The 27,164-nt window shown below is 41.3% G+C and overlaps 3 protein-coding genes across 3 annotated transcripts; all 3 read right to left on the reverse strand.

Moving 5' to 3' along the window:
- Positions 1–5,292: 5,292 nt before the first annotated feature.
- Positions 5,293–6,315, reverse strand: LOC118825121 (trace amine-associated receptor 13c-like). Its single transcript, XM_036595665.1, has 2 exons — positions 6,238–6,315; positions 5,293–6,126 (listed from the first exon to the last, which is right to left on the reverse strand). Exons 1-2 carry the CDS (start codon positions 6,313–6,315, stop codon positions 5,293–5,295), a joined length of 912 nt encoding a protein of 303 aa, XP_036451558.1.
- A 6,288-nt stretch (positions 6,316–12,603) lies between these two features.
- Positions 12,604–13,626, reverse strand: LOC118825031 (trace amine-associated receptor 13c-like). Its single transcript, XM_036595530.1, has 2 exons — positions 13,549–13,626; positions 12,604–13,437 (listed from the first exon to the last, which is right to left on the reverse strand). Exons 1-2 carry the CDS (start codon positions 13,624–13,626, stop codon positions 12,604–12,606), a joined length of 912 nt encoding a protein of 303 aa, XP_036451423.1.
- Positions 13,627–18,055: 4,429 nt separating this feature from the next.
- On the reverse strand, positions 18,056–19,075 carry LOC118825032 (trace amine-associated receptor 13c-like). The gene is made up of 2 exons (XM_036595531.1): positions 18,998–19,075; positions 18,056–18,886 (listed from the first exon to the last, which is right to left on the reverse strand). The coding sequence occupies exons 1-2, from the start codon at positions 19,073–19,075 to the stop codon at positions 18,056–18,058; spliced, it is 909 nt and encodes a 302-aa protein (XP_036451424.1).
- Positions 19,076–27,164: the final 8,089 nt, after the last annotated feature.

The following is a 27,164-nucleotide window of genomic DNA, read 5'->3' on the forward strand; positions in this document are numbered from 1 at the left end:
CTTGGATGCGCGGGAGAGGGTACGCGTCTTTTACAGTACGCGCATTCAGGGCCCTGTAGTCCACACACAGGCGGTAAGTCTGGTCCTTCTTGCGTACCAATACTATTGGTGACGCCCAGCTGCTGTTGCTTGGTGAAGCCAATCCACCTTCAAGGCTCTGCTGGATCTGCTTATCAGCTTCAATCTGTTTCTCAAAGGCCATTCGTCGCGGCCGCTGTTTCACTGGTGGGCCAGGCAAGGTCTGTATGTCATGCTGGACAAGGCTGGTGCAACCGAGATCAGTCGGTCCGGTAGAAAACACATCACCATAGGCACTGAGAAGTTGGGCCAACCCGCGCCGTTCATCGGCACTCAGCGCAGCAGCACTGTCTCTATACAACGATTGCAAGTGGGGAGGAACAACTGGGAAGCTACAACTAGCTTGGAGGGGCTCGGCAGATGGAACACTAAGAGGAGACTGGACAACATCGGCAGCCTGAAGAAAACCAGCAATAGCACCTTTCTTCACTTTTACCGGAGCTGTTCCAGGATTGTATAGCCTGATGGGAATTTGCTGGTTGGGCTGCGCGTCAACCACCACTCTCACCACTAGGAGGCAATGTTTTTCCACAAAGCCTTTAGTTGGATTCAGCATGACCTCACCTTGAACTGGTTCACGGAAATGTGCATACCCAGGAACAATGTATTCACACCCGGAATCGAGAACAGTTGTGCGTGCCACCCTGACAACATGCACTTTGGGTTTGTTGTGTGGGTTAAAGTAAGGCACTTGTTCCCCGAATAGCACAATCCTTCTGCTGCCAAAGTCAAGATAAGCTTTTGATTGCTTCAGAAAAGGGTGACCAAGGATGGCTTCAGCGTTCTCTGCGATGTCTGCAACAATGAAGTTAACACTCACCGTGCGAGTGCCAATCTGAACAGGCAGGTGTACTTCTCCACAAACATCTATGTTTTCAGAACCAATGCCCTGCAGCGACTCCACAGCTGAGAACTGCAAAGGAGGCTTGACATCATCATCAATTGCGGTATAACATCGCAAAGTTAGCACATTCCTCCGGGCGCCAGTGTCTAACAAAGCACATACTTCCATGTTATACATCAGCATGTGAATGCACATTTCAGGGCCTGTACCTTTAACATGGAGGCGAGCAGGTGAACTTCTGAGTTAGCTGGCATCTTTGGTGAAGGACAGCTACGCTGCATGTGCCCAATGCCTTGGCAGTTGTGACATCTAACGTCACTCCAATTTATGTTTCCATCCTCACTTGACTTTGGTCTATGTGACTTGAAGCTAGATCTTTGGGACTTACGAATAGGCTCTACAAATGATGCTGTCTCGTTCTCGCCCTCAACTTGTTCTGCACGCTCACGAACAGTAGCCGTTCTCACTCTACGCTCTGTTGCGTGCACACCAGATTGCATCAGACGAGTAACACTAGCAGCGGCACGTTATGTTGTTTCGTACCTGTGAGCAAGCTCATAAGCTCGTGCCAGCGTGCGTGGACGCTCCTCCAACAGCCTCCGGACCATCCCAGCACTATCCATGGCGTTGGTAAACACTTCCACACCGATACTGTCTTGCTCGGCCTCAGAACGATCTGCATACACAATAGACACTTTTTCATAGATATCGTCTCTCAGCACATGTAGTAGCTCACCTGGCTTTCGCACTCTTTGCCTCAGCTCGATGCCTATGGCAGCAGCATGTTCTGAAGATGGACCATATGCAGCCTTTATTTCATCCACAATGCGCGTGTAGCTCCAGCGTGAAGACCTTGGATTTTTGTGGACAACAGCTCCTGCAGCTCCTACCAAACAGAACCTCAACTGGACAGCCATTGTCTTTTCTGACCAATGATTAGCCTCGGCACAGCTCTCAAAGCGATGTAAAAACTCCCTCTATGACCCAGTACCATCAAACTGACCTGGTCGCAGTGTAGGAATTCTCTCTCTCTGAGCTGCATTTTCACCTTCGCTGTCAGATGAAATGTCGTAATGCACACGTCTGGGCTGCCTGTCACAAGAACTGGACTTTGAATGCTTTAGGAGAACATGCTCACTTCCAGAATAAACTCCAGTGGACTTAACATCACAACGGACACATCTACAACGTGCCTGTGGCTGTACATTCTGAGTTTCAGTTCGTGGCATTTCTAGAGTGAACGGTGGAGCAGCTGGCTCTTTACATGGCACGGGATAGTAATTAGCATTAACAGGTGTGCTCTCCGTGAAAAACCTGCGCTGAGCAGAGCTGAACGGTTTAGCATGAGTTATCACACCACTTTGCAGTGTCCTCATACATCCTAAACGGATTGGTTTCTCTCATTACTTGGTGCGAGTGTGAACTTGTTTGTGCTGGTTCACATGCGCCGGTCTCAACCGGTTTATAGTTACACACTCGGTTGCCGTTTTCATCATTAACCTGCTTCAACCAGCCTTCAAATGCACTTTGTGACTGTTTACTTTCATTCACGACTGCCAGTGACATGAACGGGTTTGAGCAAGTTGTTACATTCTCAAACTTCTGGGTTGTTTTATTTTTGATAGCCGCCATTTCGTCTCTCTCGCTCCGCAACTCACTAAACACTCCGCTAGCCACTTTATTAGCCACTCGTGGACGTAACTTTACCAACGGTCCATTTCGCTTTCACAACGTTGGTTTTACTTCGGCAATCCAGTACAGTTTCGGTTTCAATGACTCACCAATGCAGGAGGAAATCCCGGACGAGCCCCCAGTGTTACCTTTTCCTGATTTCCGCCTCTCGACCGTGGTCGTGAGGCTCAGGGGAGCTGCTTCACCTGCTAGCTCCTGGGCCAGAACGGCTTCAGCTTTCCCACCCGTTCTGGGGTAATACCTAAACTTTAGTTCATTTCCACCACAAAGACGGGTCAAAGGCAGGATTACCTCGAAGTACTGGGTGTTTATTACAGACAGCTTGGGCATAACACCAAAAATAAAACCGAGTGGCCACGTTAAATAAAAGAAAAGGAGCGGAGGAGCGAGAGAGGAAACTTTACGTGCTGCTCAAGGCTGCAGCACCCGGTGACGACTACACAATGCACTACAATACCCACAATGCAATGCGTTTCCAAAGCATTAACCCTTTACATTCCCAACACAGTTCCACTGCTAGCCCCTGCTAAAAGCTTCACTTATGTCGTCATCAAGCTCAGCATTTCCTTCCTGAGGTTAAGCCCTGCCCCGGCTGCTGTGAGGAAATCCAAACTGAGTATGCACACATCCTGATTAGGTGTGAACCAAATTCATGAACTCAGCTCCGGACCCTCACCGTGATCGGGAGTCACTTCCTCCATCTCTTGTCGACCCAGCTGCCAGTGATGGACTTGAGTTATACAGCTGGTGGTTCCCAGTTGGTAGGTGTGTCACTTTCAATGTGAGGGAACATGCCTGCTTGTAGCAGCAACACAGATGAGCTGCTGTCTATAGGGGCAGTGAATTGTTTACTGTTCTATTGCATTCCACTGGATTTGACCCAAAGTCCACGGCGACAGCTGATCTTCCTGGCTATGGCTTTAAAGTTGAGGGTTGTTCTCTCTGGGGGCTGCCTGTCCATTACTGCACAGCACTGCTGCCATTTCCCCACTGGGTCAGTTTTGTGGAACTGGTGAGCTGTCCGCTCCTTCTGCACCCCCAGCACATCAGTCGCTCCACAGCCACTCACTCAGGGCCTGCTCGACAGATCATTTCCTCCTCAAATACCTCTACTGCATAGCAATGGGTTGCTTGCCATGGCATCTATATGAGAGGATGAGACCTGTCCCCTCTGCCTTGGTTACAGCCTGACAGTTGGCCACTAGCATGGGCCAACATGCCCGAAGCATCACTGAGGGACATGATCAGCATGTCATTATGTTGTTCTGATGGCAGATCCACCAAGCACCTGTAGTGTTTTCCCCTCTAGGGCCAAACTGCGGTGACAGTCACTGTCCAGGATAATGCTTGGTACCCCCTTCCATTGGGCTGTGTCTCATTCACTGCTCACCTTAGTTTTGTTATACACATGGTGTATATGGTGTTATACACATAGCAGTCCCATTTCATTCTGCTTAAAAACAAAGCAATTTGTCCATTTGAAACATTAAAATAACTATTTTGTGCCATTAGTTAACTCAAGTTGTATGTTTGTATAAAGAAGTGAATGTGAGTAAAACAAAGCACATATTCCAGTATTGACAGATTTTATTAGCTTCTCAGCATTTTCTGTCTCAGCAAGTGCAAAACTAAAGGAAGTGAATACATCTGATCAATAATTTTCTACCAGCTAACATGTATTACTTATTGTGCAATGCACTGAACACAGTCCTTTGTGTAATGCTACAAACAAAAACTCAAGATCAGTCATGCAGAGTAAATAAGAAACTGACAAGAACTATTGTTTTTTTATTAATTAAGTGAAGGACATTTAAGGTCAGTCACTGGCCATAAAAGGTAAGGCAAAATCTTATAATAAAAAGCAGCCTCTGTTCAGGCAGAACATTACTCGTGTCAAGACACCAAACAAATGCTTGTCATTTATTTAGGTTATGACTGTTTCAGTGGCTAAAACAATATAAGACTGTTAATACGAAGTATTTAAAAAATGTTTGGGTAAGAAATATATCACTGTTGTCAGAAGAAAATCTCATATCTCCAAAGTGTTAACTTCACAGAAAAAAAAAAAATCCTTAATTTTAGTGTAAGTCAATGGAACCAGACTTTTTGCAAAGTCATTTTGGGCCGATTCTTCGGGTCCAGTGATATACTACTTTGCAGAACCTTAGGCACCCAAGCAAGACGTGTAAAATCAGTTGTCTATAGCAGTTCTATATGTTATATCCTGAAAATATATTTGTATTTATTGTAATAGTAATGTTCTTTTTTGTTTTTTTTTCTGACCAGTTTAAGATGCTTGTTTAGAATTGTGCTCATGTATTGTTGTCACATTCTATTGTCAAAAAAGCAGTAAACTCTGAAATATCACAGGAAAAGGTTTAACTGCTGAGGTGTAAGCAGCTTTTAAATTCTTATTCAAGAAACAAGATGACTACACAACCAATGCTACACAACCAAAAGACACAAAAAGCTATAATTGCTGTGAAAATATATGGAAAATCTACAATTACTGGGGACAATATTGTCAATTACAATACGTGAGATATAATGTGTATAATTTGTGTACAGGTAAACAAACAGCAAACACATTCAGTTTATATTTATATGGTGCTCCTGTTTAGAAAACACATAGGTGTTGTTATGTGATTTCAGCATGGTCTGGTGAGCACAGGTGAACATTAAAAATGCTCTGGAAACAAATTAACCCGTGAAGATGAGTGCACAAATATTTTACAAGTTATGATATACTCAGCTGATGCTCTGAACCATGGATAGAAAATGGCATATATTAATGGATTCACAAAAGAGTTTGTGTATATTAACCAGATAAACACAGTCCACACCATTGATGAAGATGACAAGTTTTTATCTGTTAGAGAACCTAAATAATAAGGTATCCAGCAAGCGAGATAAACAAATATTATAATGCCTAATGTCTTCGCTGCCTTGGTTTCAGAAACATTGGAGGATTGAGCTCCGTGTCTGTTTGAGGTACCATTTGTCACAGCTTTAACAGCTCTAGCTTGACGTCTTGCCACATTAAATATGATTGAATACAAGACCAATATGACAGAGCAAGGGGTTAGAAAAAAAACTATAATGTCAACAATCACCCAGGAATATTTAACATAGATCACACACTCTCCATAGCATGTGGTGAATATTTGAGATGGAAATAAATGATAATTAGAGTACATATAGATGAAAATATACAATATAACAAAGAACCAACCCAGTATTATAAACAACAGTGTCTTACAAACTGTGATTTTCATGGAATAAAGCAGAGGGTCAGTGACAGCAATGTGCCGATCAACTGCAATAAGAACCAGGCTACAGAGAGAACCTGATGCTGACACAAAACTGACCACTAAAGACACAGTGCATGCCATTTTTCCAAGATACCAACAGGAGTCTATTAATTGCATGATATTCACAGGCATAACAAACAGTCCCACGAGAAGATCCGCCACAGCCAGAGAGAGGATGAGCAGGTTGGTTGGAGTGTGGAGCTGCTTGAAGTGAGAGATGGAGATGATCACCAGCAGGTTCAGAAACACAGTGAACACAGATATACACGAGAGAACAATGAACAGAAATATATAAGCAGGACCTGTTCGGACCTCCTTTCTGCAAGACAAGTTGTTGTCAGGAAAGCAGTATTGAATTGTGATGTTTTGTTCATAGTGTGTTTTCTCCATCTCAGTCAGATGCAAGTCTGCCAGTTGAAATGGATCCATTTGTTTTGTTCAGTATTACTGAACTGAAAGTCTTGCCTTTTGAGCATGCTTCTTTATACTTTGCTATGAATCCTCCCACTGACGTATGAGTGGCTGGTTTGTCTCTTACATCAGGCACTCGGATATTCAGTGTGATACCATTATGCAGAGCAGCAAATATCTAAAACAATCTAAAAAATGGCTGTATGTGAGTAATGGAGCTGTTCAAAATTGTAGCATATAGTTAATGTCCTGCTTAGTAAATTTGCATAAAAGAATGTTTTGCCTTATATAGTGAGGATAAACCTGTACTCAGTCATTGTAAAGAATGGTTTCAGGCAGCCTGTGCAAAATAGCTTTATTTGGGGCAATGAAGCACTTGCAGTCATCAAGGGAGGCAGGGATCAATGCCTAGGAAGAAGTGTATGCAGAAGGAAATCCATGACAATAAATAAATAGATCAAGTTAAGTCAGGCCAAGTCAAAGTTTATTCATATAGCGCTTTTTACAACAGGTGTTGTCACAAAGTAGCTTTACAGAAAAAAATGCGTCCAAGACCCCATGAGTATCACCAGTGGTGACCAGTGGCAAGGAAAAAATCCCTAAGAGCAAGAGGAAGAAACATTGAGAGGATCTAAGACTCAAAAAGGGGAACCCATCCTCTTAGTATAAAATATTAGAATACAAAATGGGAAAAAACAGATGGAGCAATGGTTAATTAGATAGTTTGAGTTTATGCAGCGACAGCAGCAGCATCAGGGGGGTCAGTTCATGCAGGTGAGGTTTCCACAGCTTTGTACAGCATGAAAATCCATGGTGGTGAAAACGGTGCAGATCAGCCAACAGAGATGGAGCTCTGGTGACTCTAGCAGCTCTGGTGGCTCCTATGTGGTGACTCAGGCTCTCAGGAGGGAGAGCAAGAGAGAGAGAGAGAGAGAGAGAGAGAGAGAAATTGATTACCAGGACAGGTCAGTTTATGGAGAGATATTCGTGCGTTAATAGTGGAACAACTGATGTTAGCCAAATGCTTGTGCAAACAAGGCCGTTATTTTGTGAGCAGAGCGTACATGTGGGTTTGTATGACTGAATTAATTCACTAAGATACTGCAGGGCCAAGCCATTTAATGATTTATACGCTAAGAGAAGGATTGTGCCAGTGCCAGTGCTGCTGCTGGCGCTGCTCCTGCTTCAGCTTCCATTCTACTTTGCTGATCCGAACCGATGTCAGTGGTAGGGAGGCTGCACCTTACCTCCTGGATCTCTCCCACGGAGCCCATTCAGTGGTGATATATGCCATCAAATTTCGTACCCTGGCCACTGAGAGTGGCTGGAATGAGGAGGCACTTATTGCTGTCTTCCATCAGGGGCTTAAAGGGAGGCTCAAAGATGAACTAGCTACCCAGGCGCTGCCCACCATGTTAGGGGGTCTCTACGATGTATGCATTCACCTTGACACCCACATGCGTCAAAGAGACTTAGACCAGAGAGGTGGCTGCTCTCCAGCCGGGCAACCACCTAGTGGGGTCCCTGCTGCTGAGAAATTTGTGCAGCCTTGCCAGAGGACATGGCGGAAGGCCCGTGCTTCCCTCCTGATAATGATCAAGGCCAGGGAGCAGGTGGCAGACCACCTTCCGGCCGTGCCAGCGGGTGTGGAAGAAGCTGGCACGTAGACACGTGGGGCAATTTAAGGTCGACTGGCAAATTAACCTGGTCACCTACCGGCTACGACTTCTGCCCTCCATGCGGGTTCACCCCACATTTGACGTGTCACCATTCCTTTGTGGGACTCTGCCCCCAGCACCGCGTCTCGTTTCTGGCTCCCCGGCATACACAGTCCGTCACCTCCTGGAATCCCACTGTGTGCAGGGTAGCGTTCAGTACCTGGTTGACTGGGAGGGCTAGTCTTGGGTTTCAGCGCACCATATCTTGGACCCAGAACTCATTAGAGAGTTCCGGCGGGTGTGCGCTGCTGGCCCGGCGACTTCAGTAACTCCTCCGACCGCCAATCAGTCCATCGGCTTTTCGAGTCTGGCTCTGACCCCAACATGCACAATCACTCAATTCATACTCCTTCACCTAATTAAATTCATTAATCTTTCTCACGGGTTTTCCCCTCTGCACTTGGATCTGCCTCCCTGCCGTCCCGTAACAGAGTCCAGGGATGAGCTGCAGGTATGTGTGATGATAAATATGCAGAGCCAGTGTGGAGCTGGAGCTGAATTGAACCAAAACAAAATGTCCATGCCCTGTCTCCCCTCTTGCTGCAAATGGCTGACCTTGTGACACAGGCTCGTTTCCTCACCACATGGCTCCCAAAAAGCAGAAGGTGGACAAGGACATGTGGGCATGACCAAAAAAAAAAAGGGAAGTCCAGAGGGTGGGCAGTCTAGCAAGGGGGTCCAACAAGGGGATAGGGCCATGCTCAGAAAGGGGGACAGGAGTGGCAGGAAGTGCAGGCAACAGGGGCTGGAGGACCAGCCCTTGAAGCTAACAGTAGAGCACCAGACTTTGGTCATCTTTCCCTCCTCTAAGTACATGCTGAGTTTTTATATCTCTACTGCACTTGACTGGGGATTGAGCAGGGTGTCGATCAGTTGTGCTATGAATGATTATGCAATGAAATATTATCTTAATTGAGAAGTTGGGCTGAGCTGAGCTCCTATGCACAAAGCTACTATTTATTATCAGATTAGACTTGAAGGGTTATACATGTCTCGGGTTGGCCTTTCATACTAGCTAAATTATGTTTTATTTTTGGTGGTGGGGGGGTGAGCAAGTATTCAGTTTCATAGTTGGATTGGCATTCCTCTTATGGCCTATGGTCTGTGTCTCCCTGTATGTGGTATGGCTTAAGATGGTGAGTGCTGTTTTTAGGAACTAGTGTCTGATGTCTACCTGTTTCTTTCAGTGTCTTATGATGTGATATGTGGCTGTAGCCCCTTTATTGGGGTCTTTTATTGAAAGAATTTAATCTTCTAATGGTTACTGTATTTCTCTCCTAAACAGTATTTTGCAAATCGAGTTCCAGAAACACAGGTAATAAATTGTTCATTTATTTTTAATGATTTTAGTGATTGATATATTTAGGCTTATTATTTAGTAACTACAAGGACTTCTGGTGGGCCCTGGCCATACAAGGAGGTAATCTGTGTCTGTGTCCTCATTTAGACAATTTTCTGTATCTGTTTTACTTCTTGATGAGGGCTACAGTGTTGCATACAGTAGTTACAGTGCAAAAAAGGACCTGTTCTTTAAAGAATCATAGCGATATGAGGAAAAATGCCAGACCAAGTGTATAGTGGCATACAGCAGCGGTTCGAGGCATGTGTACTGGACTCTGTTACATTTTTTTTATTCGTCAAGGTATAAACAATGTCCATGTTCCTTCAAAGGTACATCAAGGGTTTTAAGGTACAAGGGATGTATTTGTACCTTTATGTAACCTAATGTTTTTCAGACTGAACAATAAAATAAAATAGACTTCCTCACCCTCGTCAGTTTGCAAAACAAATGCAGTGGCTTTTTTGGCTTTCTTTTTTTCTTTGAAATGTCTTTCAGCATGCCTAGCATACTCTAGGGTGTTGTTTAATCGAGGTGAGCGATGATCAATCATGTGTTTAGTAACAAAACTGCTTATTGATTGGAGTGCACAATTAAGGAATGCATTTTTCAACTGCTATTCATAAGGTACTCCGGTGTTATTGTCAAAAATCTCTTTGAGTCTACCGAAGTATGCGTTGACTGATTCATCATCCTGTTGGATACAGTGGTTTATTTCAGACCAGTCAGCAATATGAGCAAACTTGGTTTCAAGGCGCTCAAGCAGGGCAGCTTGTCTAGTACTTAGAGTGGGGTCCCCATGTGCTAATGGAACACGCTGTCCGTTATAGGGACTCCAATCTCCGCTAATCAGACACCAGTCCGTTCCCATAATTTGTCTTAATGCGCGCTCATATTCCATGCCATTCAGTCTATAGCAAGTATAGAGATTTGCCATTTTAGTTTTAAAATCTTCCATTTTCATTTTAGGATGGAGGATACCTTCCGTGGCTTTCCTTACATCCTCCTCAGTCCAAGGTCTAAACACAAACATAGTGACATTGCTGCCGTCTGGAGTGGGATTGGGATTTGGGACTTCGATCATAGGGTATGCTTCAGCAGTAAGTTCTTCATTTAAATTTTTAACAACAGCGGCATTGGGGGAAAACACAGGACGGTAGCGCGTAAGATTTGGGAGAGAGGGAAAGGATGGAATGTACCGACTGCGCAGCTGCATACCGTCCATTGGAACTAAAGCAGCCGAGAGTGAGGGAGTCACTGGGGCAGGAGGGACGGACGCGACATCACTTTTACTGTCCTTGTCAGTATGTACAGTCACACCAACACTATAACCAGGTGGTGGGTCAGTCTGCCCGCGACTATTAAGTTGTGGGTAAAGTCTACGTCCAACAGCATTGTCGTCAGTGTTAAAACGTCAACTTTCTTGAGTTCTTTAGCTTTTCTAATACTTTCTGCGCACTTTTTTGCCTCTACCAACCACTCTTTGGCTGAACTATGACCTTCTCTTATCAATGTTTTTAGACTTCCTTTAGCCCTCTCCTCTATCTCTCATAGCAGATTCTCACATTCTGGCACACTCAACCTTCCTTTAAATCCATATTTATTTTTCCATCTTTTAAACCACTTTGCATTATCCTTCTCTTAGAACATCAACTTCACATCACCTGGCAGCCCGGGCTCCACTTTGTCATGACAACAACAACTGCAGCAATTTTACGTTAAAAACAACAACACTCACACAACCGTTCAGGGTCTTTCATCTGAACACCATTCAGGGTCTTTCACCTGAATACCATTCGGGGTCTTTCACCGAAATACTTTATGGCTTTCGGACTTTATTGCCAGGGCGCTACTTCGGGTCTTCACTTACTAGGACTTAGTAAAAACACCTAATAAATGACCAGACTCCCTCGCCTGGCTTTACTTCCCGCGTGTTGGATCTTCACCCAACCGGCAACCAGATGGCCTATTCTGGACTTTTATTGACCCGTAAGAAAAACCCTTTTCTTACTTTCAAAGTACGGTGTCTCAGGGATTCTAGAACAATGCCATCACTTCTCCACCACCCAGAGGATCCTGGCCTCTTTTTGAAAGCTCAAACATTCTCAGAGAGGAGGCGTCTTTTCTTGTCAGAAGTCCTAAAACTCCCCCGCACGGTTCAGGTCCCTGTATCTGGGCGGCAGAGGAGATGTTGGGATCCGGCTCGAAGGACCAAGTTGTAAGAGAAACCTTCTTTAAATAATCAGCCTGAGACCACCAATGTTTTTGAAGCTTTTATTCTTGCAGCAAGGAAGCAGTTACACACAGAGTCAAGTCTAGCATGTAATGCTCAAAGCGCTTTGGGTCATGCCCTGTGTTATACCTTTGGAAGAGTACGTTTTACTCTTACTCTTACTCAGCTGAACTATTCTTTAACTTCTGTTTATCTATTACCTGACACATCCCGTTTCTTCGAGTTTAACTAAAGGTCAAGTTCCACTTTTTGTACCATTGTTTTCACTTATTGCTGACAGGAGAGCCCTTCATCTGACCCCAGAGTGTATGCAGTGCACTCTGTCTGAACTTTTTACCTACAGAGTTCTTGACTTAAACATGACCATATATGGTAATTCAATCATTAACATAGAGTATAATACTGATTTTTCTGACAATTTCCAACCTGAGGACACAGCTTGACTTGAGACAAGTTTTAAGATTCTACCATGAAGCTTTATAACGTCCTGGGAGCAATCAGCAAGGTAGGAGCTCAAAAAGGCTATTTCGAAGTCCATTGCTAATATGAGGGTGAGCTGGGTTAACTAAGTATGTGTATATATTTTACAGTAATGAAGGACCTACACTTGAGGGTACCAATAATTATGTAAAAAAGCTCTTCTTAAAATTACATTGTTGTTTTGTACAGTCACTGCTGGTTAAATAAAAGCTACACCTTGTATATTGTATACAAAAGAATAAATATAGTCATGATCTACTTAGTAAATGTATTTAATTTCTTCAGTCTATTAGTCAGCATTTAATATTCTATGGAGGCTTTTGCATCAAATGTATGCTTCTTATATTTAGAAAATATATAAAAGAATATATGAAACAATACTCAATTACTAAGGACTACAATAATGTCAGTTATAGGATGCCAGACGTAATTTAGAGATATAGATTCAATATGTGAATATATGATGCTTTTGTGTGACATTTCAGCATAGGTGAAAACTAAAAATGCTCCGGAAACAAATTAAACCTTGAAGATGAGTGCAAAAAAATTTTACAAGTAACAATGTACTCAGATGATGCTCTGAACCATGGATGAAAAATGGCATATATTAGTGGATTCATGGAAGAGTTCATATATGCTAGCCAGGAAAAAACAGTCCACACTGTTGAAGAAGTTGTCAAATTTTCAACTGACAGACAACTTAAAAAGTAAGGTATCCAGCAAGCAAGATAAACAAATATTATAATGGCTAATGTCTTTGCTGCTTTGGTTTCAGAAACATTTGAAACTTTGGCTCCATGTCTGTTTGAGACACCGTTCATCACAGCTCTAACAGCTTTAGCTTGACGTCGTGCCACTTTAAAAATGATCGAATACAAAACCAGTATGACAGAACAAGGGGTTAGAAAAGAAACTACAACGTCTACAAAAACCCATGAATGTTTAACATAGATCACACACTCTCCATAGCATGTACTGATGATTTGAGATGGAAGTAAATGGTTATTAGAGTACATATAGATGAATATATACAACAGCAAAAAGGACCATCCCACTATTATCAACAACAATGTTTTACAAACTGTGAATTTCACAGAATAAAGCAGAGGGTCAGTGACAGCAATGTACCGATCAACTGCAATGAGCACCAGGCTACAGAGAGACCCTGATGTTGACACAAAACTGACCATTATAGAAACCGTACATGCTATTTTTCCAAGATACCAACAGGAATTTATTAATTGCATGATATTCACAGGCATAACAAACAGTCCCATGAGAAGATCTGCCACAGCCACAGAGAGGATGAGCAGGTTGGTGGGAGTGTGGAGCTGCTTGAAGTGAGAGATGGAGATGATCACCAGCAGGTTCAGAAACACAGTGAACACAGACACACATGAGAGAACAATGAACAATAATATATAAGCAGGGCCTGTTCGCACCTCCTTTCTGCAAGAAGAGTTGTTGTCAGGAAAGCAGTATTGAACTGTGATGTTTTGTATACTGGCTTTGTTCTCCATCTCAGTCAGACACAAGTCTGCCAACTGAAACTGATCAGTGTTCAGTGACACTGAACTGAGAGATGTGTCTTTTGGGCATTTCTCTTTATACCTTACTATGAATCCTCCTACTAACAGATGAGTGGTTTGTCTCCTACGTCAGGCACTCAGATATTCAGTGATACATTACATCATGAAAAATAAAAGACTAATGAGTAAATGAGTAATGGAGTTGTTTACTGTGGTGTAGTATTAATAAAAATAATAATAATAATAATAATAATAATAATATTTATTTATATAGCACTTTTCATGCCAGTGGCAGCTCAAAGTGCTTTAAAGACAGGTGATAGCTTAACAGTAATAGAAGAAATAAGTATTACTTTAGTGTAATACAAGAAATTGAGCACAGATCAAATTCATAGATAAATACCAAGCGACGTGGAGTTTTAATTAAATGCTAAATTAAAGAGACGTTTTTAGATGCTTCTTAAAAGTGAGCACTGAGATCGACTATCTGATAAAACGAGAATTGAGTTCCATTGTTTAGAAGCAGAAGAACTGAACGAGACTCTCCATGTATTCTGTATTTTACAGGTGTTTGCAGAAGGTCAATATCTGCAGATCTAAGATCACATGCTGGAACATAAACAGACAGACACTCTGTGATGTGATCAGTGCCCTAAGGTCATTTACAGCTTTAAAAAACTAGTAGCAGAATTTTAAAATCTATTCTTAAATGATACAGATAATATCCTGCTTAGTCATTTAATCTGCCTCGTACAGTGAGAAGGAACAAGTACATATATCCACAGTGCATATATGCACTTCATATGAATACAAATAATGTTTTCTGACTTTGGACTAATAAATATGAACAAAAAAGTAGGTATTCTTAGGCATAAACAAAGATATGTTTAATATATAGAATTTGAGACAATTATAGCTTTGTGGTTCAATTTTGTTTCATCTCAGCTGAGTGTGTTGTTCCAAAAGAGTTCTGATAAGTCTTCATTCTTGTGTGCAAATTTTAGATGTTTATTTCTGTTCTTCCTTTGTTAAGCAGAGTTTTGTGTGGGATGTAGGAACAGAGACGGTTGTGGTTCTCTGTGTAACTGTTATTCCTGCTGCCTTCAGGTCATCCGCCAACTCTTTTCGATTCTTACCTTCCTTCGCATTAGTCTGACAGCATGTTGTGTGCATGGTGTGAGTGGACACTTCAGATCCAGATAGTAACTCTTTTTGCATCTGCTTGGACACATTTTATACTGGTTTGAGCTAATTAGAGACACTGAGGAGTTGGAACAAAAATCTGGAGAGGATTTTCACTTTCTGGTCCGGGATTTTCCAATTCTCAAAATCTTGTGAGGTGCAGCTTTCCGGAGATGCCTAGATGTTTTTCAACAAACTTCTCCCTTGCATATTATTGGATGAGATGTACTGACAGGGATGTATGAGATCCAACCTATGGCTCTGTAGGTTTTTAAATTTGAGTGTTCTTTTATCATTGTCCCTCAAGTACTTAAGGAAGCTCCTTCACATTCACCATGATTCCCAGCTAACAAATCAAATGTGGGCTCCGTGTAGATGTTAACTGGGCTGTGTGAGTTTTATATGAACATAGGCTTATAGTGGACTTTTTAATGGGACCCCAATAGTCTACAGTTTTGAGCCCCAGTTGGGTAACTGTTGGGTTTTTTCTCTCCTGTCTCTTTTTCTCATCCCACCTTCACCTCATGAAACCTGTTTGTGCTCTGGTTCGAAGCTTTGAGTAGTGTATAAGAACAAATGACACAAAAGCATCAAAGTGCAAAGACACACTCAGTTTAATATGAATCAGGACCGTCTTTTTATACCTTAAGTGATTATGATGGCTAAATATGAGTAACAATGGAAAAGAGGTTTGAATCATACATTTATAGATTAAGGAAGTAGATTAAAAGGTCACAAACATCAGGAAAGTATAAATATATTTTGAGAACTTGCTGTGATGACAGAAATTAAAGCAAGTTTCAACAAGACATATGTGGTTATAATTTTAAGTCTGGTGTGCTTTGCAGGACAGCTTAGTCTACAGAAACAAATCCTCCTCATTTGGAAATCCTTTGTTCCAATCCTTACAGTTGTATCTGTGAGTTCCTCTTATGCTGCACATTGTTCTATGTGTGCATCCTGTATAGGTTGTATTTTGAGATGTCATATTTAGATTAATTTTACATGTATTTTTGTTCCAAAACATAATGAATTCATGTTCCTGGTAGTTGTCATGTAAGGCATGGCCTATAAATGTGACTGCTTGAACACATTGCTTCATTCATTTTTTTTTCTTTGCATTTATCTACTTTCTCTGTTCTTTCACTTGTTCTTTAGGCTAAAGTTCTTGCAAATCGTTATTGTAATTAAGCCGTCTGAGGGATCAAAGACACAGGCATTCAGTTGGGTTTTTCAGCCTTGCACTTTTATGTACAAAGATTTCTTTATATTCCCTGATTTTCTTTTTTTGACAAAATTTTGCACCTTAGATGGTGAAATACCTGAAATCTTTATTAATCCTCCGAGTCTCAACCCTTTCTCACTAATAAAGTCCTTTCCTGGATGCTCCTTTTATAACCAAGCATGATTGTATCTCTTGATTAAGATGTGTTTTAAATGTTTCACAACGTTATTTATTTATATTCAGTCAGAAAGTTGTTTCTCTATCACAACATTCATTTTTTCATTGTAACTTCTTTTGATTAATGAGTTGTGTACATAAATCACACAATTCACACCTGTATTGATTTATTGATTTATCCAGTACTTAATGAAACAATAGTAGTACTGTGAAATTTGTGGAGTGTAAATACAAGCAGGATTCTACTGAATAAAAAATGAACTAAAAAAACTGCTATTTATCATTAGCTTTCTCTGAAAGTCTAGAAGGCCCTGAAGGTGCTTCTATGATGTATTATAAAGTGAGCTTTGCCTACAGTAACAGTTCAGTTGTATTCAGAGGTTTGGGAATAAAGCCACATAACAGCATTGCTATTATTGTGCAGATGCATTTATGTTTAAGCATATTACCAATGCAAGTTGTATGCGCTGCAGAGCCAGTTGTACCTGTTGCGGTGTGAGCCACTGGTTTTATTTTACACCTGTCCCTCCTGTAAGTACATGTTATATGATATCTCTACTGAACTTGATCAGGGATGATTATTCAGTAACTACAGGACTTCAATAGAAAACTGGCTGAGCTATTCTTAGGTTATAGAAGTGTGTAATAAAATTTGGGCCCTGGCCATATAAGAAGGTAATCTGTGTCATCATTTAGACAGTTTTCTGCATTTGTTTTACTTCTTGATGGGGGTCAGTGTTATATAGTTACAGTGTAAAAAAGTACTCAATGTTGTTCTTTAAAGACTCACTAATGAGACATGAGGAAAAGTGCCAGATCAAGTGCATAGTGGCATATGGCAGTGGTTTGAGGCCTTTGTAAAGTGTCAAACAACATAGTGAACTACACAATCAATCCACACGTACACTGTCAGAAAAAAAAAGTACAGTGTAGGTAAATTTTTTTATTCATAAAGGTACAAACAATGTACATGTTCCTTCAAAGGTACATCCATGGTTTTAAGGTACAAGGGATGTATTTCTACCTTTTGTGTAACCAAATGTTTTTAAGACGGAACAATAAAATAAAGTCTGGAGACAAGATTGGGTGTGTGGAGTCAGAACTTAAAATATATATTTATATATGTAAATATTCAGTGGAGTATGGAACAGTTATGTTCAAAAGTACTGAAGGATGAAGCCTTGATGGTACCATCCCAGTGACAAGTAATAATTATACTCCAAATCCTGTTGAAATTTTCATGATTTACAGCTAAACTTTCAACCTGAGGACACAGCTTGACTTGAGATAAACAGCTGAGCGAGTTTTAAGATTCTAGCATGAAGCTTTATAACATCCTGGGAGCAATCAGGAAGGTAGGAGCTCAAAGAGGCCTTTTTAAAGTCTATTGCTAATAAGAAGATAAGCTGGGTTAACTAAGTCTGTGTATATGTTTTATTGTAATGAAGGACATATACTCAAGGGGACCACCCCAGTGACAAGAGGGGTACCGCTTCAGTGAGAGTGTACTCAACATTGTTTTTGCTGCACAACCAATATTTATGTAAAAAAGCTCAGATTTCTGCACTCATTGCTCCTATCTTCTTTAAATGACTGTTTCGTACAGTCACTGCTAATTAAAAGTTACACATTGCATATTATTTACAAAGGAACAAATATCGTTATGATCTACTTTTAATATTATATGGAGGCTTTTACATCAAATGTATGCTTCTTATATTTAGAAAATATATATAACAATACTCAATTACTAAGAATGCCAGATGTAATTTAGAGATATAGATTCAATATGTGAATATATGATGCTTTTGTGTGACATTTCAGCATAGATGAAAACTAAAAATGCTCTGAAAACAAATTAAACCTTGAAGATGAGTCCCAAAATATTTTACAAGTGACAATGTACTTAGATGATGCTCTGAACCATGGATGAAAAATGGCATATATTAGTGGATTTACAGAGGAGTTCATATATACTAGCCAGGTAAAAACAGTCCACACCATTGAAGAAGTTGTCAAATTTTCAACTGACAGAGAACTTAAAAAGTAAGGTATCCAGCAAGCAAGATAAACAAATATTACAATGCCTAATGTCTTTGCTGCTTTAGTTTCAGAAACATTTGAAACCTTGGTTGGTTTGTTTGAGGCAACGTTTGTCACAGCTCTAACAGCTCTAGCTTGACGTCTTGCCACATTAAAAATGAGTGAATACAAAAGCAGTATGACAGAGCAAGGGATTAGAAAACAGACTGCAATGTCAGCAATCACCCAGGAATGTTTAACATAGATCACACACTCTCCGTAGCATGTGGTGAATATTTGCGATGGAAGGAGATGGTCATTACAATACATATAGATGAAAATATACAATAGATAAATAGACCAGCTCAGTATTATCAACAACACAGTTTTAACAGTTGTGACTCTACTGTAGTAAAGCAGAGGGTCAGTGACAGCAATGTACCGATCAACTGCAACAAGCACCAGGCTACATAGAGAGCCTGACATTGAGATAAAATTGACCATTATAGAAACAGTGCATGCCATTTTTCCAAGATACCAACAGGAATCTATTAATTTCATGATATTCACAGGCATAACAATCAGTCCCACGAGAAGATCCGCCACAGCCAGAGAGAGGATGAGCAGGTTGGTGGGAGTGTGGAGCTGCTTGAAGTGAGAGATGGAGATGATCACCAGCAGGTTCAGAAACACAGTGAACACAGAAACACATGAGAGAAAAATAAACAATAATATATAGGCAAAGCCTTCTCGCACCTCCTTTCTGCAAGAAGAGTTGTTGTCAGGAAAGCAGTATTGAACTGTGATGTTTTGACTGTAGTCTGTGTTCTCCATCTTTATCTCAATCTGACACAATTCGCCACCTGAAACTAATCCAGTCGTGTTGTTCTGTGTTACTGAACTGAGAGATCTGTGTTTTGGGCATGTATCTTTATACCTTGCTACCAATCCTAACACTGAGACATGAGTGGCTGGTTTGTCTCTTACATCAGGGACACTGATAATCAGTGTTACATCATTACACTGACAAACATAAAAAAAAACACAAAAAAAGTCTAGGTGTGGGTAATGTTGCCGTTTACTGCAGTGTCATATGGCTAATGTCATGATTAGGTAATTTTATGTATGCAGTGAGGAAAAGCAAGTATTCAGATTGTTTTGTTATTTAATATTCTCAGTGCAAATATCAATATCAATCAAATATCAACTTCAAGTTTACACACTAATGACTTAATTTTGTATTATGTATTATATATGCATAAGCATAAACAACGGAAAAATAAAGAAATTTATAGGGGAAAAATTATTCAGACACTACGAATCAATAACGTTAGCAAAGTACTACAGCTTTGAGACATCTACAGTAGTACATACATTCCCAATTTTAAAAATGTTGGGACAAAAAAAAAAGCAGTGATTTTTTTTATACATCTATTTGACCTGTATTTGAACAAAAACAGTACAAAGACAAGTTATGTTATGTTTTATCTTAACAACTTCCGCCTCCCTGCCGTCCCGTAACAGAGTCCAGGGATGAGCTGCAGGTATATGTGATAATAAATTTGCAGAGCCAGTGTGGAGCTGGAGCTGAATTGAGCCAAAACAAAATGTCCATGCCCTGTCTCCCTTCTTGCTGCAAAGGGGTGACCTTGTGACAGAAGCTCTGTTCCCCAACACATTGCTCCCGCAGGCATGACCAAAACAAAAGGGAAGTCCAGAGGGTGGGTAGTTCAGAGTGTGGGCAGTCCAGCAAAGGGGTCCAACAAGGGGGCAGGGCCATGCTCAGAAAGGGGGACAGGAGTGGCAGGAAGTACAGGCAACAGGGCGCTGGACCAGCCCTTGAAGCTAACAGTAGAGGACCAGACCTTGGACCTAACACTGGAGCTGCACAAAAGACCAGCCCTGGAGTTGCATGGAAATTCAAAACTGGAGCAGTCTGGTGTCTGAAAGTACAGTAGTTTGGAGAACTGGAGGTGGAACAGCCTGAAGGACTGGCACTGAAGCAGCTGGGCCTTCAGTACAAAGCAGGAAGACAGGAGCTGGCTCTTAAGACACAGGCATGAGGAAAACAGCAGCGGCTTTAGTTCCAGGCTGGCGCTCTCGCTGGTGACGGGGCAGCACTAGAAATCCACTACGGGCTTTATCATGCCCCTCCCCCCACTGTGGTGGACTCCATATACCAGCAACCTACTTGGCAACACAGTGGCTACAGCTTATGTGGTATAAATGAATTGTTTGGGATTCTCCTCTTCTTCCTCGAACAGACAGTTGAAGACAACCCAGAAGAGGTTCCAGAAACAGACCAATCATTAGGTGGCCCCTCTTTTAAAGGCTCATGTGTAAACTGGCCATTCCAAGGAGGGCCTTCCTACCAAAGAAGTTGCAACAGCCACTTAAGCCTTGTCATAGTGGAGTAGCTCACAATGGGGCTTACAGATCATCTAAAAAAATAAAAACCCCTTACCAACTATGGTTTCTTTGTAAGAATTTCTAATTATTTGCTGAAGATATCAACATTAACTGCATTTATTTTAATTTTAATTCAATATTTTGTTTTAATAGCTTTTATAGAGTAAAATATGTTGCAGTTTGTGAACAAAACCTGTTAAAACCCTAAGACTCGGTTTTCAACTCCAGTGAAAATGCTACAGCTCAGTCATGTGATGTAATATGATCAGACAGCGAGTGTGATGGACAGACAAAGAAAGAGAGGATAGTGCACATACGGAACATATTCTGCACATTTGAAGAAAAAAGCAAAATATAGCTTTGCTATGACCTGATAAGTTTACAGCTAAACTTCCAACCTGAGGACACAGTTTGAGCATATATGGGCAAGTAAAATGCTGAGCAAGTGTTAAGATGCCAGAGTGAAGCTTTGTAACATCCTGGCATCAATCAGGAAGGTAGGAGCTCATAGAGGCTATTTTAAAAAGCATTGCTATTATTGTGCAGGTACAAGCTTATCAAGTTTATCTGTAAGTATTTACAAATAAACTTGTTAAGCAGGTTTGAGTTCTGTTTAGTAACTGTGTTTGTATGTGCTGCAGAGTCAGTTGTACCTATTGTGGTATTAGGCTTTCTTTTACACCTTCCCGCCTCTAAGTACATGCTTGTTTTTTGATATCTCTCCTGCACTTGATCGGGGATTGAGCAGGGTGTCAATCAGTGGTGCTATGAATAATCATGCCTCTTAATTGAGCAGTGGAGCTGAGTTCCTATGCACAAAGCTACCATCTATTATCAGGTTAGACTTGAAGGGTTATACAAGTCTCAGGTAGGCCTTCCATATTAGCTAAATTATGTTTGTTTATTTATTTATTTATTTATTTATTTACTTTTGTTGATAGCAAGCATTCAGTTTCATCATTTGGCATTCCTCTTATGGCCTATGGTCTTTGTCTCCCTGTATGTGGTATGGCTTAAGATGGGTTGTGAGTGCTGGTTTTAGGAACTAGTGTCTGATATACATGTCTCTTTCAGTGTCTTATGATATGCTATGTGGCTGTAGCCGCTTTATTGGGATCTTTTATTGAAAGAATATAGTTACAGTGCAAAAAAGGACTCGTTGTTTTTCTTTAAAGAATCTTAGTGCTTTGGATCACTACTGTGATATTTCAGCATAGGTAAAAACTAAAAATGCTCTGGAAACAAAGTGAACTTTGAAGATGAGCGCCAAAATATTTTACAAGTGACAATGTGCTCAGATGATACTCTGAACCATGGATGAAAAGTGGCATATATTAGTGGATTTACAGAGGAGTTCATATATACTAGCCAGGTAAAAACAGTCCACACCATTGAAGAACTTGTCAAACTTTCAACTGACAGACAACTTAAATATTAAGGTATCCAGCAAGCAAGATAAACAAATATTATAATGGCTAATGTCTTTGCTGCTTTAGTTTCAGAAACATTTAAAACTTTGGCTCCTTGTTTGTGTGAGGAAGCATTTGATTGCAATGTACCGATCAACTGTAACAAGCACCAGGCTTCATAGAGACCCTGACATTGAGATAAAATTAACCACTACAGAAACTACATGCCATATTTCCAAGATACCAACAGGAGTCTATTAATTGCATTATTTTCACTGGCATAACAATCAGTCCCACGAGAAGACCCAACACAGCCAGAGAGAGGATGAGCAGGTTGGTTGGAGTGTGGAGCTGCTTGAATTGAGAGATGGAGATAATCATGAGCAGATTCAGAATCACAGTGAACACAGATATACCTGATAGAAAAACAAACAAAAATATATAAGCCAGGCCTGTTCGGACCTCCTTTCTACAAGAAGCATCGTTGTCAGGAAAGCAGTATTGAACTCTAATGCTTTGTCTATACTCTGTGTTCTCCATCTCAGTTGGGCACAAGTCTGCCAGCTGAAATTGATCCAGTCATGTTGTTCAGTAACACTGAACTGAAAGATGTTTCATTGATTTCATCTTGGCCAGTAAGTGACAGCCTAGCTATGTCCATGATCCTAGGAAGGCTCTCTTTTTGGTAAGCACTACGGATCTATAGTACTCAAATGAGAGGATGAGTCTTTACTCTCTTGTAGCCCATGAATGGTTTCTGGAGTTTCAGGTAAAACTGTCTTGTTTCCAACAAGGCTCCACTTTGGTCTTTGGCCTTACCACTGAATCATCCATGTCTGCTTTTGGAATTCTCACATGCAGCCCAACAGGCAGGAGATGGTCTTTGTGAATGGTCTTGAGACCATCCTTACCATTCTCAGATCTGATCTTGTAAACTGAAATGTTGGGCATTTTTCCCAGCACAATATAGGGATTAGGATTCCATCTGCATTCCACCTTGTGTTTCCCTCTTAGTGCCTAGTTTCTGAGAGGCACTCTGTCACCAGCTTCCAATGAGTGAAAGGTAACTCTATGGTCATACATCTTTTTGTTCTTGTCTCTTGTCTGCAGCTTTAGACACAAGCTTGTAGGCATGTTGCAAGTCCTCCTTGAGCTTTGTTACATAACGGCAATGGCTGCAACCCTCTACACAATCTGGAGAGGTCCCAAAGCGCAAGTCAATTGGAAGTCTTGCCTCTCTGCCAAACATTAAATACAACTGGTGAATATCCTGTGGCATCACACTTTGAGCTATTGTATGCATGAACCAGGTATCCCACATGCTGACTCTAGTAACGTTTCTTCTCCTGACTCAGAGTACCCAGCATAGATAGCAAGGTGTGATTAACCTCTCTTGTTGAGGATCCCCTTGAGGGTGATATGGGGTGGTCCTTGATTTGCAGATCCCCTTCAATCACAAGGGCTCTTTGATCAAGTGACTCTCCAAGTTTCTTCAACATGCACAGACTTCAACACTACCTCTCAGAATTCCTTTGGTAGAACAAGCTGAATGACTTCTTCCCCTGAAGGTCGTCTGCTCAAACGGTGAAGTCCACTTTTCATGGTCAACCTCCCCATCTCTCGTTTTATACAAAATAGCTCTGGGCTGGTTTCCATATTCTCAGGCCACTTTCCCTGATTAAGAGCTTCAATGGCAGGTCCTATCACAGTGTCTTCTTCCTCAGCTCTTTTAAGCATCAGTTCTGACATCTGCTGTAGTGATTTTAAATCCAAGTGTGTTGGGAAAGCATTAAAGCATCTGGAACACAGTCAGAAGATGCCCTTAATTGGTCCAACAATCTCACAGGATGATCAGGAGTTTCATGGATGCCCACTCACTGAAAGATAGACTTCAAACCAGACTGAGGTATCATCTCCCGCTCACCACTGGTGTCCTCATCAGGAATGTTCAAAGCAGGTCTGTGTCTATATTGTGTTGGCCTGGGTGGTACTGGAGATCAAAATCATATGTGGATAAGCAGCAAGCCATTGATGTCCAACAGCATTGAGCACGTCAGTTGTGAGCACATACATAAGAGGGTTGTTGTCAGTACATACTGTGAACCTTGCCCTGTAAAGATAATCATGCAGCTTATCACTACAGCCCACTTTAGGGACAAAAACTCCAGCTGATGGATTGGTAGTTCAGATGGCTTTACCTTTCTGCTAGCATAGGCAACCAGTCTCAAATCTTCTGGGTACTCTTGATAGAGCACAGCACCAAGCCCCTTAAGACTGGCATCAATGTGCAGAATGTATGGCTTTTGGGGATTCACAAATGCCAACACATGTGCATGTGTGAGGCAGTAAATGATCTGGTAGAATGCATCAGTACAGTCTCATCTCTCACCAGAAGGCTCAGATCCTTTCAAGTGCAATTTGTTTTGACCACTGTTATGCTTTTAGCTCTTTTGAGTAGGAGCATAGCCTTTTGTGATTTCTGTCAACAGTCTAACAATAGCAGAACGGTTGGCTATGCACTGACAATAATAGCCACAAAATCCTAAGAATGACTGCAGGGTCTTCAGGTTTGTGGGTTGAGGCCAATTGGTGACTGCCTCAGTTTATGTCAGATCAGGTGGGACACCATCCACTGACACAATGTGTCCCAAATATTTGACCTTTTGCAAGCATATTTGACACTTGTCTAGAGAGACCAATAGTCCAACCTCTCCAAGTCGATCAATGACCTTGAGCAGCCTTTCCTCATATTCTTCGAAAGTCATCTCAAAGACAATCAGGTAATCCAGACAGACAAGCACTTGGAGCAAGTTCATGTCGCTAACAGTCCTCTCCAATAATCTTTGGAAGGTTGCTGGGGCTCCAGATATCCCTGTTGGCATTCTTTCGAACTTGAAAAACCCTAGTGGGCAAATAAATGCCATTTTTTCTTTGTCCTCTTGGGACACGGTTATTTGGTAACAGCCCCTTTGCAGGTCAAGCACAGAAAACCATTTATTGACAAGGCATTCAGTGCATCGTCAATGCAGGGTGTGGTGTACTGGTCTGAAATCATTCGACTATTTAACAACCTGTAATCTGTACACATCCTTACAGTCCCATTTTTCTTCCTCACGACTACGATCGGTGAGGCAGTGAGACTCCTTGATAATTCCTGCCTGCAAGAGATCTTGGAGATTTTCTTATATCTTCAAAGTCTGCAGGAGCAAGGCAGTGAGAGTGCTCACAAAATGGTTTGGAATCTGACAGCTGAATCATGTGTTTTACACCTTTGGCTAATCTGACATCCCATTCATGCAGGGAAAAACACTAGACTTCTGAGACAGCTTCTGACAAAGTCTGTCTTTCCTTTTCTCTGAAATAGGTGAATCTCCAAAAAGTTAATCAGACTTGCATCAAACGGTGCAGGAGCTGTCTTAACAGTAGGGATGGTTGCAACTTAAATCAGTGAGACGTATGTTTCCAATAACTGTTCCCACGGGAATTACTGTCTCTTTCAGGGACTCATTCTTGACCAAGACTCTGAAAGCTCTGAAATCCAGTGCATGGCCTGGCACCACCATGGGCTTAAGTAACACACCAGCAGAAAACAGTGGTGAATGTCAGAATCATTGGGAAAACTGCACAAGTGGGTTTTGAGAAGAAATTTCTTCTTAAGAATGTTTGGTGCAGCTTTCGTATTTTTGATTGTATTCCTGAAGCATCGTATAGGATCCTGTTTAACGTCTGTAAGCTTCTGTATCTCTGGGATAATTTTTTGCTTGTGGACTTAAATTAGTTTTTTGCAATTTAGATTGACTGTGCTGAGAAAACTGTTCGTCCTTCCACTTCTCTCAATTTTTTTGACATCGTTCTGGATACGTGCAAGCTCCCTGACAAAAAGCTTCTTAAGATTAGGTCTGTTTTGGGGGCTTTTCTCTCATTGTAATCTGTCTCTAAACATGACGTTGTCTCTCTTCTTGACCATCTCAATTTTGCTATGTGTAATATGCCCCAGGGTTATTCTTTTATTTTTTGCTTGCCTTTTCAGCTCACTTGGTAGTTGATTTGTACAGTGCCATGTACAGTGCCATTGATCTGTGGTTCTGGTCTTGGCTCCTTGAGCAGTGGAACGGTTGGTTTTTGAGCATATTTTCAAGGGCAATGGTTTGCCAAAAAATGGCCAGCCGAATTCTGTTTTTCTCTACAGATTTCATTTTTTCCTGCCCTTGTAATGTACATTTGTTGTTCACAATTATCAAACTTGCACTTGTAAAACCTCTTGAATTCATTGCAAGATGATAGCAGGCATTTAGACATAAAGACCTTGGCCCAGTTTGTTGTCCAACCCTGCTATTCACTTGCTTCTTAAAGGTTTACTAAAATCAACACCAAAAATTCAGATGAATATTTACCAATAACTTTAGACATACTGCAGATCCTAGTCTCCACTGTTTGTGAATGTCTTTACACTACTTATATAAACAATTTCCTCAAGACTGTTTTTCTTATGCCTTTTTGTGGCATCTAGAGGAACTTGCTTCTGACACACAGTTTTTACATCCTGCATGGGGACTAAAGCTATACAGTATAAGTTTCTTGCCCCACTTCCTCACCATCTTTCTTAGGCACTCTAAGACAGACTCCTCATAATCAGGTGTTTCTATTAAAATCTCCAGAGTGAATAACTCTTTCTGTCCTTATTCCTCTATAACCTGTTATCTCAAGTCTCGCCCACATGCTCCTAACTGCCTTCCTATGACCAAATAATGGTTCAGGGACCATCTGGCTGCTGTCATGGAAAAATGTGGCCTGTCACATGGGCCATTCCTTCCAGATAGGCACAGCTACTACCACAGCCAAACATGGTCTACCCCAGGGGTGCACAACCAGTGTTCAGCACAGTTTGGATGTTTCCCTACTCAGAGACACCCACTTAACTTGGCAATTAACAAATAAGTGTAATCAGGTGTGTTCAAGCAGGTAAATCACCAAACTCTGCTGGACACCAGCCCTCTAGGACCGGAGTTGTGCACCCCCGGTCTACTCATTTCCACAATCAAGCTGCTTTGGAGATGGTTCTCTTCCACTTAAGAATCATACATAACACCAGATGCTTGTTTTAT

Source organism: Colossoma macropomum, unplaced genomic scaffold (genome assembly GCF_904425465.1).
Source record: "Colossoma macropomum unplaced genomic scaffold, Colossoma_macropomum, whole genome shotgun sequence".
NCBI classification, from domain to species: domain Eukaryota; kingdom Metazoa; phylum Chordata; class Actinopteri; order Characiformes; family Serrasalmidae; genus Colossoma; species Colossoma macropomum.